At 35.8% G+C, this 15,749-nt stretch overlaps 2 protein-coding genes across 2 annotated transcripts in view; one reads left to right on the top strand and one right to left on the bottom strand.

The window, feature by feature from the left end:
- Positions 1–12,628, top strand: part of LOC149571190 (cyclin-dependent kinase D-2-like) — a 90,027-nt gene extending 77,399 nt beyond the window's left edge. The window contains exons 5-7 of the mRNA XM_089812766.1: positions 11,152–11,387; positions 11,508–11,783; positions 12,004–12,628. Coding sequence (XP_089668892.1) covers positions 11,152–11,387; positions 11,508–11,783; positions 12,004–12,136 — 645 coding nt within the window. The 3' untranslated portion in view covers positions 12,137–12,628. The remainder of the gene's footprint in view (positions 1–11,151; positions 11,388–11,507; positions 11,784–12,003) is intronic.
- On the bottom strand, positions 8,175–9,122 carry LOC149571192 (heavy metal-associated isoprenylated plant protein 21-like). The gene has a single exon (XM_089812768.1). The coding sequence runs from the start codon at positions 8,902–8,904 to the stop codon at positions 8,554–8,556; it is 351 nt and encodes a 116-aa protein (XP_089668894.1). The 5' UTR covers positions 8,905–9,122; the 3' UTR covers positions 8,175–8,553.
- Positions 12,629–15,749: the final 3,121 nt, after the last annotated feature.

The raw sequence follows: 15,749 nt of genomic DNA on the forward strand, positions 1-15,749 counted from the left end.
TAGTTGATTGATTGACCACTATGGAAGAGTTTCAGAGAGTTGGGGACAGCCAAGTGATGTCCCCAATATTTGAAAATTTGGTGGGGATGTCCCAAAAACTTGGGGATGTTGCCCAAAAAAGGGAGGACGGCTGGAAGTCCCGAGGACGTCACCTGAAAAAAGAGGGATGATGCAAGTCCCAAGGCAATCAAGGAAGCTTTAGCCGCCACAAACTGTACCAAGGACAGTTGTCCATCCTCAATGTTTTACAAACAAAAAAGTAAAAGGAATAAAAAATGCCATTTCGTTTTGCCTTATTTTGGGGGGGGGATTGGTTTGTGGGCCCCACCTTACATGTCCTAAAAAGTAAAAAATGTGGCTTATACTTGCATCTTCTCCATTCTTTTTAACGTGCATAAAATTTTCAAGTTTTTAACTTGTATTCTCTCATTGACAATAGCAACAAGGTTAAAATGCAAATGCATAAACAAATTTAGTGATATAGATTTGGGGATGTGACAAGTATTACAAATGATAATCAATATAAACAAGCAAATACAAATGAATGTCACATCATTAATCTCTTTATACAATAATGGACCTGGATTTGCAATCACATAAACATTAGCAGATTAAGATGTTGGTCATCGCAGGCGCTCATGAGCCAGAATAGATTCTTTTTAAACCTACCTGTTCAATACTTGCTGCTTCAAACAAAACTTTTCTAAGCTCTTTTATCCCTCTTTGCCTTCAGATGAGTCTGATTCTGATGCAGAGTTGGCAGTAGTGTGCTTTGCTTTGTTTTTATGTATTTTGATTTTTATATTGAACATGAAACTATATGGCAGTACTTAACCTTTGTGTTGGTATGAAATGATACTGGGGAGTGCAATAGGTAATTTACTAATTCAATTCACTAATTAAACCATTCTGCCAAATAACTGCTGTAATTAAATAAACTAACCTCACCAATCATTTGTACCACTTATAACACCAGTATATTGGTTTCGTGGAAAACCCCTGTTAGAAGGTTAAAATTGCGGTGTGCATGGTACCCACAAATCCTTTCACTGTAGTTAAAAGGTTGCCTTGTTAGGAGCTCTTTCTGAGAGTTCACCCAGTTAGGAATGCTTTGTATGCTATTATGAGTACAATAAGATGTATTAGGATCTACCCCAGTTACAGGATTTAGAACTCCTTCTGAGAGTCCACCTTGTTAAGGGATTTTACAATAACAAGACTGATTAAGGTCCACCCAGTTAAAAGATTGCCCTTGTTGTAATTGTTAGGAAACAATAAGTTGGTTGGCTTGTCTTTGTCACTGTTTGCTTATCAGATCCTTTCTGTTCTACTCTCACTTTAACTTCCCTCTGCTTGATCTTTGCTTCTGCAATCACCTCTTTGTATGTGTCTTCACCTGGCGCTTTGTATCCACTGCTCACTTGTTCTCTGTTGCCTGTACCGTTTTCTCTCTTTTCTTTTGTTGTTCAATGTTACTTGCTTCACTGCTCATCCTTCTTTCACATGTATTCCTTTTGCCGCTTGACTTCTTTTTGCCGCTCAATCGTGTCCCTTCGTTTGAATTACTTGCTTGCTGTGCTTGCACCTTTTCTGCTTCACACATCTCTATCGGCACGTTTTTGATCTTTGCCTTTGATAATCATTGGCACATTTTGATAAGTCAAAATGTGTTTTACATGTTGATATTCCTTCTCGAATTCTGCATACTTGTCTGGCTTCTACCTTCCAATTGTTAATCTCATCTCTCCACTTGTTAGACAATTTAACATTCTTACTTTGTCTATGATGCAGTGAATGTTAACTGTCACTTTACCTTACATCACCAATCATGACTAAGTGTCATCGATCATGTTGGTTTCTTTTACACCTGTGTTGCCATGTTGCCATAAATGACAATCTGTCATTTATTTGGCACAACTTGTCAGGTATTTGACAAGCCAAAGCCAACAATCTCACTTCACAATCTTATGCCAATTGCCAACACTCTGTGCATTTTGTTTTTTTATAATAAACTTATTTATGCATTTTTCTTTATCACATGCATATATGTTATTGACAATGAAAATTGAATTCCAATTTTCCGAATCTTGAATGCATATTGTGTTTTGAAACAATAAAAAATTGTAGACTTGTATGTCAAGGTTCTATGATGTTTAAATGGCGTGCTTTATTCTTATTTTCATACAAATGTCATTTATATTTTCAAATTTCCCTATATTTTATATAGCCATCCCTTTTGCCGTATCCTCGCCATTCCCAACCTTGACAAATTTTTTTTCCCTCTTGGAAACTCATTCCCTTGTCCCGGAAACTCAGGTTAACACTGTTTTTTTCTAATTTCATTCCACTCATTGGTGCCCAGAACAGGTCTGCATTGTGAAGTATGGTTTGAAGAGGATGAGCATACATGATCAAAAATTAATTTCTTTTTGTGTTCTTGTAAAACTATGACTTTCCTCTTTGGTGAGTCCTAGCCGATGTTGTTGTCAAGTCCTGAATTTGAGTCTTATTTTGGACTGTCGAGTCTTATTTTTTGTACACAAAAGGAAGTGTAATAAACAATAGATAAAAATAAACTGTTAGAAAAGAGGGAAGATTAAGGACATAACAATTGCCAATAAAAGTATAAAATAAAACATCTTCAGTACTAAGTACACATCCTAATAATGATAAATAATCTAATATGTAAAAAATAGCAAATGTATTAGTACAAAAACTAACAATGCTTTAATTTAAAATATATAAAATAATAAATATAATAAAACAAAGAGTCAAGACCAATATTGCTATAGTCTTTGTGTTGATGTTATTGTAGCTATGGTCAGATTAAGTTAGGCCGACATAGATAACATAAAGGTGTGAATATAATTATTGATTATATTATAATGATGGATGCAAACTGATGCTGAAACCAATTGATGCGCATGGATAAAAGCTCATACCACACAATCTCAAAGGGCTCGGAACAAAAGATGAACTCCAACGAGTAATATAAGTTGGGTTCGACCATGTATCCCATGTCCAGGGGGATAGAAACTTATGTATGGAGTTGGAGGCCTTCTCTAACCATTCTTCAGGCCCATCAAAGGTTGATTGAGTGATTGCTCCTTTAATAGTAGGGCCACCCGCCCCCTTCCTATCGGAAGATTAGTTTAGGCGAATAATCTGATAATAGGGTCAACCATAATCAGTAGTAGTGGTTTCCACAGCCTACCATGCACCAGCCCCCTACAATTCTATGGGGGAACTATAGGCCTGGAAAGGTAGGAACTGAGAATTGTAGGGTATGAAGCTTTTTAGAATATAGGCAGAAGCTTTGGTAGAATCATTTCATCTGTCCACTATCCTTCTCAATCTGCATCTTGATAGGCTTCATACTCTTATCAAAGAGAGCAACGATTTGCTAATCTTGCATTAGTGATCACGTGGTTGGCAGTAGAGTAATTATTCTTATATTGATAATATAATAATTATATTCATTGTTATAATATAATTATTGGGATAATATAATTATAATTTTTATGTTTACTGAGAGAACATGATTATATTAATTTAATAATATAATATATGAATTATATAATAATTAATAGGGTCACATGTGAAGTGTGGTGACCCTTGGTGAAGGGGCACCATTAATATATATAGGAAGAATGAAAAGCTTCCTCTCAAAACGTTGAAGAAACATATATTAGGAAAAATCAACTCTTTGTACGTAGCATTGCAGGTGTTCTATCTTATTAAATGCATTTATTTGTGATTGTTCTGTCACCACCCCCCCCCCCCCCCCCCTCTCTTCCCTTTAGTGTTTTATTTTTATCTGCTGATTACTAACATGCTTTCGTGCCTTTTCAAATTCATTGTGCAAAATCCACCTCTTTTTAGTCAGCATGGAGCAGGAAAAGTCTATTTTTCTACTCAGGAGCTATTTATCATCCTGGTGATGATGACTGAGTGTGATCTGAAACATTGGTGTTATTAAACACGCACAATCTAAATCATAAGCAACAACAAGAACTATGATGGATTCTGGAAAACTAATATCCGTACATATGATATTGCTTGGCATTGAATTCTTTCTGGGTTTTTTAGTAATTCTGATATCTGTACATATGATATTGCTTGGCATGGAATTCTTTCTGTGTTTGTTAGGAATTTTGATAAAACAACTTTACATTGGCATGCCTTATCATCTGAAATCCTTCCGCACATATGGAGAGCTAGGATTGATGAGATATTTTAGTGCAAAAGCAGGCGCCTTGTGAAATCTTGCTGTATTTCAGTCTCTCCATCATTGTTGGTTAGTGTTATTGAAAATTTGAACTCTGGCCTGTTGTACAGTGGGGTCATAATGATTTAAGAACTCGAAGTAAAAATGAAAATAGGCGTGGCTGTCTGATCGTGAATGAAATGGTGGCAAAGTTGTCAAAGAAAAAGAGAAAACTGCATGCTCACAAATTGAATCCCCTAAATTTCATGGCTAACAGTTTGGGAACCATATTTGAGAAATGAAAGGATGATATAGAAAATAAAACAATCTTTGTTCAAGCAAAGGTAACTCGAGATATGATGCTACCACAGATAGTTATGAGATGGAAACTAACAAAGTTGGCAATAACTACAATACCCAATTCATTGACTTGTTATTTGCGGTGGCATATAGTTAGTAATGTCTATATCAGAACTAATCTATGTTCAACCAAGTTTTCAGTCAGGGGATGGAGGGACGTGTTAGAGTAGATGGGATGAAAGGCGCCATGTTAAAGTAATTGATAATTTTAGGCCACATCTATTTATATGTTTATGATTTTTTAAATGTTTCTTCGTATGAAGAATCCAAACTCAATTGTTTTTGCCTGAAAAATGTTACAGAACCTTAACTGGCAACTTAGCTGGGAGGCTTCCTTTTAGGGACCACCCAATCTTTGTAATAATGTTTGGGTGAACATTAAGGCAGAGCTTGAAATGCATGTGGCTAGGCTTCTGGACTTAGCTATATGCTCAACATTTAGGAGGTGACATGAGGAATTGCTTGATTTCAAAATGGCCAGGTTGGAGAGATGTCTCTAGTAAAGAACATCAGAAGGAGGTGCGACCTTTAGAGTTTTAGTGGATCTTTGATTGTATGCAGGATTTTTGAATGTTAATTTAGATTATCTGGTTTTGTGTCATAACAGTTTCCAAATTTCGACAGTACAAGAGCTGAAGTAGTGGGATGTTATTCTTATTTATCTGTATTATTTAGGGGTTACTTCATATAGTTCTAAAGAATTTGTGGAGTTATTTGTAATGCCCTGACCGGAGATCCTTGGAACACAAGGATAAAACATGCACTAAATAATTTTTTTTTAAATTCTTAAAATAAGTTTTTTATCAACAACATAAAGCAACCAAGTGCAAGAATGAAACATCTAATCAAGATAATAAAATAGAGAACATGACTAAACTCACATGTTCACTTACACAAGTGGAAGTCTTACAAACACTTCCAAAGATAACTTAAAGCCAAAGATTACACCAATCATGAGAATATCCACAGGAGATTTGGATAACATCCACGGATCCCAAGAGGGAAATACTGAACTATCAATCCCAAACAAGATGTTCTTTTTAAGCCCAAAGTAAAAGTTCCTAACATGGTTAAACATACACACCCATTTCCAACTAACCACAACATAATCAAGAATAGTAAGCAACGACCCTCAAACGGTCATGCTCAAGACAAGGGCTCAAGGTTACATCCACTCATCTACTTGACATTATGCTGAAAAACAAATCCTGAACCCTGAAATTGGCTAAGTCTGAAAAACTGAAGCCTTGAAATTTGGGGATGTCTGAAATCTTGAAGCACTAAAATTTTCTAGACTCCTAGAGGCCTGGAAACTATCTCAAATGAATCATCGTGTACATAAAATATATCGTAAGTATAAGAAAGAAGATGATATATTTATACCATGTAACTGATTTGTTTTGATCCAGGAAGATGCAAGACCCAAGTGGGTATCCAAAATCAACATTTAAATTACCAGAAGGCAAGTGTAAATGCCCTCTGTTTGTCACGCGAGAAAACACGTTCATCCTCGTGTGAGATTTCCCCACGAATCAAGTGAGTTGTCCCACCAGGCTTGTGCGAAACTTTGCTTTGCCATGCGAGAGAATACATACTTGCGTGAGACTTTTCTTAGTTGCGTGAGAGAATGTTCCTCCCAGGCGACAAAATTTCGACAACAACACAAAAATACAAGAAGGAAAGCGTGAAAACATGAAGCCTCTACACCGGGGAGTACCAAATCCACATAAATCGAGGAATGATCCCTTGAGAGCATAAAAGTAAATCTAAGAACTTGAATAAAGCTAAAATACACATTTAAATAACATACATCCCTCTAATCAACATCATCATTATATGAAATGAGCATAAACAACATCGTAGTGAAAAATAAGAAACACACATGTGATATAACCAACTCAATTCAACCGTGCTTATTTCCTCTCTACCATAATGACATACGAGATCTCAAGGATCCTAACCATACCCCCGAGCATGAATCTCAATTTGCCAACAAGATAATTGGAGTTGTCTCATGAGATCTTTCTTACCAATAACCACATTTAACATCATAAGGCACAAGTATATCCAAAATGCTAATTTACCAAATACATCACTAATCCAAAACAAGGTTCAGAAAGATCAACTAAGCAATAAGATATGTCATGGTGATGAAGGAATGCATCAAGTAACATACTAAACATTATCTAAACATGATATTAAATGCATCCAAAGTAAAGCATAAATCACAAGAGAACATACTCTAGATATACCGAAGTACCAAGTGAGCATCCAACACTGCCCTCAAACTGGTAGTAAACCATCTCTGTACATCAGTCCCCAATAGTGGTATTGGTAGCTACACCTCCCAATCAAGTGGTACATGCAGGTCCACACCTGTCGTGCTGGTGGAGACAGTGACTCGACCAAAATCACAAAAGACAATCACCCATAGTTAACACACATACCAATCAAGAACATGAAACCAACATCTATATACTCAAGATGATAATGCAGTAGAATAGGTCATTGATCAAACGCACTAAGGATAACTATGTAGGGACTCTAGTGGAGTGTCATTGCTTGCCATCGGGTAGCAAAAGTACTTCGAGCCTTCGATCAACTCCCTTGGGTGGCCAGACTTGGAATGTATCTTCGATCAACTCCCTCAAGAGGCCAAATACTGTGCCTGTGATCAACTCCCTTAGAAGGCTTGGCACTGTGCCTTTGATCAACTCCCTTAGGGGGCCATACACATACCTTTGATCAACTCCCTTGAGATGCCAAGTATTCCATAATCTTATCTTTCATTAAGTTTATTTACCCATTAGTTAAGTTTGTTTTCACTTATTAGAACCTCTTCATGTTACCTTGTCGGCCACTTCTAGGCTGGGGTACACGAGAGAAGCCACTCCACACATCTATCCTACATACCCATGCTCATCACACAATGAGTGCCCCAAGGCAATGCAAGTTCCCAACTCAACCCCTAAATGAACAATCCCTCAACTGGCCTATATCTGGGAGTTAGAGTCTTGCAAGATCTTGTCATATGCATGCGCACGTGCTCGTGTGTGGGAGTAATACCAAAACAATGGTTGGATATGAGAAATGTAACAATGAATCAAGTATAACAAGCTCACTCAATGGACCTATATCCAGGAGTACGGATTCAACACGAATCCCACTGATGGTAAAGTAAAACTATGGCTGGATTGGAAACCTAACAAACATTCCAAATCCACAACCAAAACAAATGCCAAGAAATACCTAAGAAAACTTGGCGGCACATAAAACAAAATGATGTAAAAATTGTTCAAAAATCAACGTTGTTGAAAATCAACAAAATTATAACCCATTATCCAAATGGTTGCCAAACTTCCAAAAATCAAATAAAAATCAAGTTCTAAGCTTGAATGCAAAAACGGCTAGCATAACAACTCAGACTTCTAAATTTCAAAGCCACAAACTCCAATTTGCTCACATACGCCCTACCAGGCCAAATAAACATATTAAAATGGAGGGAAGACTAGTTCTCAACCTACAACCTAAGTTACTGATGCTGGTTTTGATGCTGATGCAGGTGCGGGGTGCTGATGCGTGGATGTGCGGGTTTTTTTTTGGATTTTGGATGTGTTTGGGTGCGTCCATACATAAATATATATATATGTAAAGTTGTCAACTATAATTTTTGTCTCCCCTGGATCAAAGTAAAGTACTTGACTAAAATGAATCGAACTGGAACACTATACTTCATAGCTTTCCCTTAATAAATAGAATGATCCCACTTATTTGAAAAATTATGTATTTGTATAACATAATATCTGTACATCATGCTTAGACTAACTGCTCTCTCCCCTATTAGCGTAAGTAAAGAAGAAACAGTGTGGCGGATTGAAAAGAATAAATTGAATCTGAGAAAGTTACAATAATTATTATATACACAAAATAACAGAGCAGAGAAGAGCATGAAAGTCTATATAATTGAACAAGCTTCTGGATTGTTGTTACTGAAGAGAGGTGTATTTTTCATCACTCCTCTGTGGATTTGGGAAGGTGGAGTCCACATTCCTCACGTAACCAGTGGGAGCCTTTTTGTCGTAGAACTGAGCAACATATGGATAATATACTAGACTGTACGGTTTGTATGGCCACATCTCTACATTTTTCTCAGTCCTCCTCTTCACCCTCTTCAACACCTTGTTTGCCTCAATTGATGCTCCTAGGATGCTCTCCCAAGCACCCCACCCGCATCCACAGGAGAAGGGCATGATTCCTGGTAGCGTCCCCCGCACATCCTCCTGCATCCGCGCACCAGAACGCATCCGCATCTGCATCCCCCCTATTCCCAAACGCATTGGTAACTTAGCCTGCAACCCTAAAGCAACAAAAAACAAAAGCTTAAAGATTCCAAAAATATTAAAACAAAAAAGCCCTACCTCACAACCAAAAGGGCAGAAACAAGAATTGACGCCAGAAAATAACGAAGGTGCCAAAGTCGACGAAATTCTCGGCAAAGGAGGAGTTTCCCACTCCGAATCCAATGAGTTTATTCTCGCGGCGATCCCACAAGCACAACTTACCCAACAGACAAATCACTCAAAGGCTTACAAGGGGTTTTGGAGGATTTGCTCCAAAATCCTGAATTAAAATGTGAGACATGAGAGCAAACTCACCTTTAGCCAATATATGCACTTTTACAAAGTGACATAAATTAAATTATTTAAATCAAATAATCTAATTAGCTCCCTTAACCCAAATAAATCTAGGATTTCCAATTGCTTGGAATTTAACTATGACAAATTAGTCGGGAATAGAAATAAATTTAAATCAAATATAAAATTCCCATCAAACTATTAAATTGCAATATTTTAATAACTTCTGCGACCACTGCAGATTCCTAAATGCACTAACACTCACATGTCTAATCACAAATGCATAATGAATCCGGATTACCAATTAACTGGTGGTTTTATTATTTTAATTAACCCAGATAAATCACCCATATAGGGATGATATTGGCTCAGTATGAACAGCCAAATCAATAACTCCACGTGCCACTACCAGGGATACAAGTCCTGCACAATAAACATCTCGATCAAGTGTAGATGCATTATAATAAAGCAATAGTGCGTCAATAATTAATTTCATTAAAATAATCTATTTAAATCATTCATTTGCACCATAATAAAAGTTTTCTGCAAGAAAGATATAAATATCCATAGCACAAATACATCACCCATCTAATGCAACAATAATCAAATCACCCCAAGGTGTAGACCACTCACGGGTCCCAATCATGATCACTTATGAAGCAAGATCATCAAGGTTGGATCCATCAGGATGACTTACATAAATCAAATGGGAGAGACATTACATTATCTATCTTTGATATTCATTTCATAATAGCTGTTGTCACATCTTTATTTTCTTTAGTCTTGCTCAACATCCATCACCACTTAATCCTAGTTAGCATCTTCTTTCATCAGGGAATTACTTGGTTTGATTATGGTATAATCATCTTCCATGGACTTGTCGACTACATGGGCATAATTTACAGACATCATCAATATATCAAGACTCTTGAAGATTGGCCGGAGGATTCAGTACAAATAGGCTACTCTCATCTAGCTCTTTTTTTGATTGGTCGCACCGTACACTATTAAATTATACATGCAAGAAAGGGTACGTCGACGTTTCAGACAGATTCAGAGGGAGTCCCTCAAGTTCTAGTCATTTTTGCTTGGACTCATATAGAGAGGTTTTAGAACTTCACTCCAAACAAAATGAAGATATAGCTATATTTTTAGAGAACTATTGCTTTCAGTGTTTTATAGTAAAAAGTGAGATTGATCTCACACACAATTATTAGAAGGATTAAACACTTTACTTGATTTAGGAGTGGGACTATGCACTTAACATTTCATATTTGATATTTTGATTATTTTTTTAATAAGATTTCAAAAAAATTTGCGAGTAGGTTCTTATAATCAAACACGAGGTGGATACATGTACACGACACATATAATTGATTGTACATGACATATTATGAATATATATTCAGATACATTCTCATACATACGACGTGTATAATTGATTTACATGACACTCATGAATGAGATTTCATCATGCTGCCTGTCCAAAGTGGCATGATAATGGTTTTATTTTTTTGGCAAATTATCTCTTTGTATTTTTTTTGGTTTGTTTTTATCATAACATGACATCAACATCAGGTAGTCCTGTCTTGAGGAGTTGTCTTGCTAGGATTATCTGAGTTGAAATAGAGAAGCGCACAAATCTTCTTTGCCAATTTGGACTCTAGTAATAGGCTACAATGACAACTAGATATGACAAAATATGTTAACCCTACAGACCCTTGGAAAATTAGATACCTGAAAATATTTTGTTGGATGCTAAATAAAAACAGTTGAAAATAGGAGGGCTTAGTTTGAGTTGTGTTGTGGGTGATATTTTGTTCAAACTTCATAGTATTACTCTCTATCTATTGTACGTGAATTGAGTTAGCTTCCTTTCTATTTTGATTAAAGTACTATTGACTAGTATTATCGGGCTTCAATAGTTTTCTGATTAAAATATGCCTACAGGGTAATGGTGATCTTGACCAGCTAGGTAAGATTTTTGCAGCCTTTGGAACTCCTAAACCATCACAGTGGCCAGACATGCATGCTCTTCCAGATTTTGTTGAATTCCAGCAAGTTCCTGCACAACCTATACGTTCCTTATTTCCCATGGCCACTGAGGATGCCTTGGATCTGTTGTCAAAGATGTTTGCCTTCGATCCAAAACAGAGGATTTCTGCACAACAAGCATTAGAACACAGGTCTTTGCTTTATATTGCGATGCTGAATTTTGATGAAAGGAGAAACACAGATCTCATTGCTGCATTTAGATTTGCAGATGTTAAAAGTTTTGAACTAATCCTGAGCATGTGCTTATGCAGATATTTTTCTTCGGCACCTGTTCCCACAAGGCCTGACTTGCTTCCAAAGCCTTCCAAGGCTGTAAACCAATCTATGCCTCCAGTACCAGCGTCTCCTAATGCTCCAGTATTGCTTTCTCCTTCTAAGGTAAGACGAGTTATACTCTTTCCAGGAGAGTCTACTGGAAATCAGTCAATGCAAACCTCTGAATCTGCAAGTGGAGCAACAACAAATCCATTTGACATACCAGCAGATAGACTTCGTGAAATGTACCCTCCCAAGTCAAGAATAACCGAGTATGTACTGTAAATCTTTGACTTATATTGTCAGATTCCATTTATCCTCCTGTTCTGTTTAGACGATTCATTAGAAAATAGATAATATATGTAATTCTCATGTATTCGAAAATAGATAATATATGTATTTCTCATGTTCTTGCAAAGGCTTGCTCTCGTTTTCCCTGGGAGTTTTCCATCACTCCCCACTGTTTTGACAGCTATATTTGTGATTCTTTAGGTCTGGTAAGAAACATTTAAAGAGGAAAACAATGGACGTGGCTGCTGCATTGGACGAGTGTGCACAGGAGAATGAAAGTGGAGGTGATTTGGATCTACATCCACATAGTACCAAAAGAGGGAGGTATTCATAACTGTCAGATGATTTTTTGTTGGAAGTCAAGACAAGTTCTATGCCACCTTCCTGTGAGGAGATCTGAGATCCCAATGCAAGAATGACCTGAATCCAATCCAATCATTTATATTATGTTGAATTGCAAGCACCTTTAAGCCATTACAAGTGGGTGCGAGAAATGATGAATGTAATGCATTGCTTTGGACTATTCACCCACAAATCTCAGTACAAGAGTTTTCAGAGCATGCAATACCCTGTAAGTCATCCTGCAGTACAATTTTTTAAGGATTAATCCAATCACAACATAGTTGTGAATTTAGCATCACAAGAAAAGGGGAAATTCTGAGCATAGAATCATAAGCCTTTGTTTAGTAAGGTCCAAGCATAGTGATTGCAATGCACTGCTTTGGGCTTTTCACTCTTCAGCCTCTTTCTTATTAGAAAGGCTTCTGGACCATGTAAGTGGAAAAGTTGAAAAATAAAGAGAGCTCATTAGAACAGTTGACTCGAATTGAGTGAATAGAAATAACAATTTTCCATCTTATATTTTTCTATTTAGCATACATATATGATTGTGTCATGTTAGTTTAACTTGTCAAATGTTCATTGTTGTTAGAGTAACCCTAAATCAAACCGGATTGTGCATTGGATTTGCAACCCACATTGATGAAAACTGATACCTATTAATATTTTGAACAAGATGGAATATTCAGTTCTCTTTGACGGCACCCCTAGATTCTTGTGCCATTCCATTGTAGGCCTTGTGGAATAGTTGTGAAAGCAGAATGGTTACTGTTTTGTTTTTGGCTGACATCTATTGTTTTTAAAGCATATGCTGCATATATTGAGTTGCTAAATGTGTAGTTAAAAAAGAACACTTTGGTATGCAAGGTATCCACCTGGGAATGGTGTAAATATCTACTCATTGCGTTGAGAGCTTATGCTTGACATGGATGCATGCTAATACATGCCCTACAGGTAAAATGTTCAATATGCAAATAAATGCCGACTTCCTTTTCAAGTGCATCTTCTGGAAATTTGTGCATGGAGTACACATCTGTCAGAGGATCTTGACTTGTTTAAGAACCTAGGCTTTGCTGGGATGTACAAGCAAATATTTGATTTATATTTAAGTGGTACAATGAAGGATGCCCACATAAACTCAAGCATGTGGAAGGAGGGGAACCAATGTATTTGATTATTGTTCGTATTACCTTACCTTTGTGTTCAACATCATTGACAGTACTTTTGTGACATGTACTGTATAAATTAGCATTATCTTACAATTCCAAGTAAAAATGTGATGGCAATAGATACAATTAAATCATACAGTTATATCATCTATTTAATAAGCATCTTAAATTTTTTATCAATAGGGGTATTTTAACCCTTAAAACCTCTGTCCATTGTCATAGCTTTTGGAATACTTGAATTTCTTATAATCTTTTTCTAACAATTTTAAAAATCTAATCTGTCACATTGGATTCTTCATTCGTAAATCTCATTCCTTATCACCAAAACTTTTTTCATTGTCTTGTTGATCTTTTTGGATTAATCCAATTATAACACAACTGTGTATTCATGTTACAAGCACAGCAAAATGAAACCTACTTATCATACAACTAATGCCCTCAATTTTTATAAAGTTATAAAGTTAATTAAATGGTCGTAAAATTTAAATAATATCGAAAAATTATAATTAATTAATAATATTAAATTATTAAACACGAGCCAAGATGAAAAGATAATAAAATATTGCTTGTCTTATAACCTATTCTAACTTGAAGGTCTTTTAAGGAGATGTCCATTGTAAACTATCATGAAATGTATTTAAACTCTTCTTTGTATTGCTAGAAACTAGAGGCTAAAGGTGTTTGCAGTTTCAGAGGTAGAAGACTCTCCATTGTTTGTATTTGCAGTTTCAGCGAGAGTCATTCATCACTCTAGCATGTTGGTGGAAGTATCATTCTAGTATTCACTTCGTACTCCAAAGTTGTGGTCTTCACCTGAAGATTAATTTCATGTAACTTGAGATATATTTTAATAATTTGAAACACAAATTCTCCATTATGAGGAATTCATTCTGGTTGATGGTCCGTGATATGTGTTAAGCTATTTTGAAATCTGCAAACCATATAGTTGAATCATATCAATTGAGACTGTCGAGTGTTGAAGGGGCCAAAGGTCGAGTATCGAAGGGTGTCGAGTGGTGAAGGATGTTGGAGAGTGTCAAGTGTTGAAGGGCGATGAGTGTCGGAAGGTGAGTGTGGAAAGGTGTCAAAGGGTGCCAGAAGTCGAGCTACATGTGCAAGCGAAGGTTAAGTGTCATAGAGGGGTATTTTTGTGGCTAATTCATGTTTGATACATTACAAAATAATTAAGCTCTTCATTCTAAATCCACATTTCTATAGATGGAGAAATGATTTTACTTTGACTTATCAAGGGAATCATTCCCTTGTTGAATAAATATGCTCATGGACTCTGAATTGATGATGGATGAAGTGTAAATTTATATAATTTCTAGAGAAGATATGATATTCAATGTAAAAAATGGTTGAAATGATCTTGGGTGCTTTTATTCAACAACTGTGCATGAACACATGGATAGTTGATTTTTAAAATTAATTTAAAACAGCCGAGAAAATAAATAAATAAATTAGGTAAAATTTTAATTAATTTTGAATGAATGAAAAAATATTCGATTAACTAGGTGACTTTCAAGGTCACATTTTATGCATGTTTGAGATTTATTGCTAGACGAATGTTTAAGATGCTAGTGATTTGATTTTCATATAATAATTATTGATTGTCATATCTTTGATATTAAAAAGCAACAAAGTAAGTGTGGATGGCCAAGTTGATGATAATTGAATTTTTTATTTGTTTTGAACAAATGAAGATAATGAATTTAACTATTTTTTTGAAAATTATTTAGAATAAATAGAGAGAATTGAATAATTAATTAAATACAATTTTATTTTGTCAAAAGTGATGTGGTATTATTAGTATGGTGTTAGTGATAAAGAGATTCATTGGTATGTCAAATAAATTAAATAAAGATGCTCCAATTAATAGAATTGGATTAGTAGTACCACCTTTGGAGAGGATGATAGTATAGACATAAGTTACTGTTGTCACAATAAGGACAAAAGAAAGAACATATAACGTACTAGTTGAAGATTAATGCAAATGCCCCATGATCATGTGCAAGATAGCTTGCTCTAATTAAGGATATCAATAATGTATAATGACTTACAACTTATTGGAAAATAGATATATTCAATACCAAAAAATGTGTGGACCAATCTCTATCTGAAAGATCAACAAAAGGAGGAGGCACAAGGCTTGGGCAACAAAAACATGAAATTTGAAACTTCTAAGTAAATTTGGAAAAAAAGTTATCTTAATGTGGAAAACCATGACTACACATAGTACTTAATAATTCTCTCTCTTGTGAACTTATAACAAAAAAGAGTAAAGAATATCATCACCACAAGATCAAAACAATGAGACACATAACATAAGCGCATCACATAACTCAAGATTTACATGGAGAAACCCTTGTTGGGAAAAAATATGTCAAGAAGAGAGGCCAAGTTGTAATGTCCATGCTACTAGAGTTGGCAAAACTT

The sequence above is a fragment of the Cupressus sempervirens genome, chromosome 2 (genome assembly GCF_028749045.1).
Source record: "Cupressus sempervirens isolate cs-2001-9-10 chromosome 2, ASM2874904v1, whole genome shotgun sequence".
NCBI classification, from domain to species: Eukaryota; Viridiplantae; Streptophyta; class Pinopsida; order Cupressales; family Cupressaceae; genus Cupressus; species Cupressus sempervirens.

Coding starts and splice junctions, on each gene's coding strand:
- LOC149571192 (XM_089812768.1), bottom strand. CDS start 8,904: ATGCGTTTGGGAATAGGGGGGATGCAGATGCGGATGCGTTCTGGTGCG.